This window comes from Sardina pilchardus, chromosome 7 (genome assembly GCF_963854185.1).
Source record: "Sardina pilchardus chromosome 7, fSarPil1.1, whole genome shotgun sequence".
NCBI classification, from domain to species: Eukaryota; Metazoa; Chordata; class Actinopteri; order Clupeiformes; family Clupeidae; genus Sardina; species Sardina pilchardus.
In genome coordinates this window covers 23399540-23402039 of record NC_085000.1, presented here as the reverse complement: position 1 = coordinate 23402039, position 2500 = coordinate 23399540, and the positions used below count along the sequence as shown (strand labels likewise).

General features: G+C 41.6%; 1 protein-coding gene across 1 annotated transcript in view; it reads right to left on the bottom strand.

The window, feature by feature from the left end:
* cacna1fb (calcium channel, voltage-dependent, L type, alpha 1F subunit) overlaps positions 1 to 2500 on the bottom strand; it is a 49134-nt gene that overhangs the window by 13213 nt on the left and 33421 nt on the right. Inside the window, exons 29-33 of the mRNA XM_062540067.1 lie at positions 2155 to 2313; positions 1654 to 1764; positions 1267 to 1350; positions 883 to 1011; positions 89 to 154 (exon numbers count right to left, since the gene is read on the bottom strand). Coding sequence (XP_062396051.1) covers positions 89 to 154; positions 883 to 1011; positions 1267 to 1350; positions 1654 to 1764; positions 2155 to 2313 — 549 coding nt within the window. The remainder of the gene's footprint in view (positions 1 to 88; positions 155 to 882; positions 1012 to 1266; positions 1351 to 1653; positions 1765 to 2154; positions 2314 to 2500) is intronic.

The window sequence follows — 2500 nt, the reverse complement described above, 5'->3', positions numbered from 1 at the left end:
CTACCAAAACCCTGAGCGAAACATGAAAGCTCTGAATCCCTCGAAAGTCTTTGATCTCCCCCATCACTGGTTTAAGTAAAAGACTCACCTGCATGCCGATGACAGCATAGATGAAAAAGATCATGGCAATGAGGAGAGCTACGTACGGCAGTGCCTAAGGGACAAACAGAGCAACACCAACACTCAGTTTGGGCATTCTCATTTGCAAAATCCATCTATAATCATCTGTAAAATCTCACTGGGTAGTTCACTTTAGGGGAAAAGTTGTATATTTCAGTTTGAAGTGAAGTGTGAAACTCTGCCTCTGCAGACACACTTAGTGGATAAAATAACATCAGACTCAGTGGATGAACTGAGCTGCCAGAACTATACAGGGTGCATCATTGACTGCATGGTGCCATGCTCTTACATCCAGAAGAAATGAAGAAGGCAAATATGGCCATGTTTAACTGAAGGACTTTTTAAATTATTATTATTTAACTTTCTTCTGCTACAAAAGAACACCTGTTGGAAGTTAACCAGTTAATCAGTATCCTATTAGCTCTCTGAGCCATTATGTTTTTTTCCCCTTGACTTGAGTGTGTGCATTTTGGAGACAGAGTGTGCATAGCGAATCATATACGAAGGTCTGCCCAGAATTTACCTTATTTGGCTAAATCTCTTCATTATTCCTTAGTTCATTCCAGTGCTTTCACTTTTGTCTGTGTGAACGAACGCTGTCCATTGTTTTTTTACAGTTTTTTTACAGTCATTGTCAAAGTTGTCTAGTATGCAATGCTTGTTAGCCTAGAGGAAGTTTGCTGAAAACAATCAGCACTCTATGGCAACATGCGTTTTATGTTGGTAAACTGACTGCTTGTTTCTAATTTAATAAATATTTACCTGAAGGGACTTGACAAAGGTCCAGAGCAGAGTGCGAATGCCCTCCCCCTTGCTGAGCAACTTGACCAATCGCATGACACGGAACAGTCGGAAGAAAGTGATGGACACTCGAGAACTGTCTTCTCCACTCTGAGGAGAAAAGAAGGGGAAAAAAAGAGTAAATCAGAGTCTGAGCAAAGAACACAAAAAATAAACAGAATACAAAAAAATAGAGATTATGGGAAAAAGCACACAACAGACACAACCATCGTAGGTGAGTTTACCGGTATGACTCCAATAGCATTGTGTACAGTTGCACTTAATAATACTTTATAATAATAAGACTTTAGCTAAAACCAAGGGACGACTAAGAGATGAGGCTCTCCCTGACAACGCGTGACTTACGCTGAACTCCGTGACCACAATGTCCACCACGCTGCCCACCACAATCAGGGCATCAAACGAGTTCCAGGCATCCATGAAGTAGTGCTGATGACAGATGACAGGCCAAACAGAGAAGGAAAAAAAATTATAATTTAAAAAATAAAAATATGTGATTTTAAGAAGAATCCGCACACTTCAAGTCTTTGTGCAATTTTTTTTTTCTTTACTGAGCGCAAGCTTTCGGTCGTTAGGCCTTCGTCAGGCAGAAAATAAGAAATTGTATATGCTCTGCCTTAACAGGCGATATAATATCTGTCCATGGCATTGAACTATTGTGAAGCTATACAGCAGAATGGTGACGATTGAAAAAATGCCCAGAATAGACACGGAGATGCTAGCAGTCCTCACCCTAAGTCTGAGAGCGAGCAGCTTCAGAATCATCTCCACGGTGAAGAGACCCGTGAAGACCATGTTGAGGATGTCCATGACGTGACTGAAGGCCTTGGACTGCTCATAGTGCTGAGAAATAGACAGACAAAAATAATAGGAAGGAAGAATGAAGATGAGAGAGAGAGAGAGAGAGAGAGAGAGAGAGAGAAATTACAGGTCAGACAAATAAAAAAGATGAAACTCTACTGTAGCAATGGCAGTAGATTATCATTATTATTATTAGACTATAATAATAGTATAAACTAAGGTCCTGAACCCCCCCCCCCCCCACACACAGTTTTTCACTTTCTTTATTAGAACAGCTGTGAAAAGCCTGCTACAGCATTTATAATAGGACAGGAGTTCGGTACAAGTGCATTCATCTGCTGTGAGATTTCATGGCAACACAGATTTATGGATTGACACAGTTATTGTCCTTTGCCCTCTTGATGACATGTCAGAGTGCGTCCAGTGTGTTACCTGCACGGCCAGAGTGACCGTGTTGAGGAGGATCAGGACAAACATGATGTACTCAAAGGGTGTGGAGTTGATGATGGACCAGAACTTGTACTGTACGGGATTCTTTGGGATGTAAAGCTTCAGCGGCTGAGCTTTCAGTGCAAACTCTACACACTGCCTCTGTGCGCAGAAAGATAGAGGGCGAAAGAGAGTGACAGAGAGATGGAGAGAGTGAGAGGGAGAGAAAGAGACAGAGAGACAAAGAAGGGGGAGGACAAAAGAAAGAGATGACAAGTGTGAGAAAAAGCTGAATTTAAACAGAATTGACACCAGAGTGAAAGCAACTGGACCATTAAGAAGATCCTCT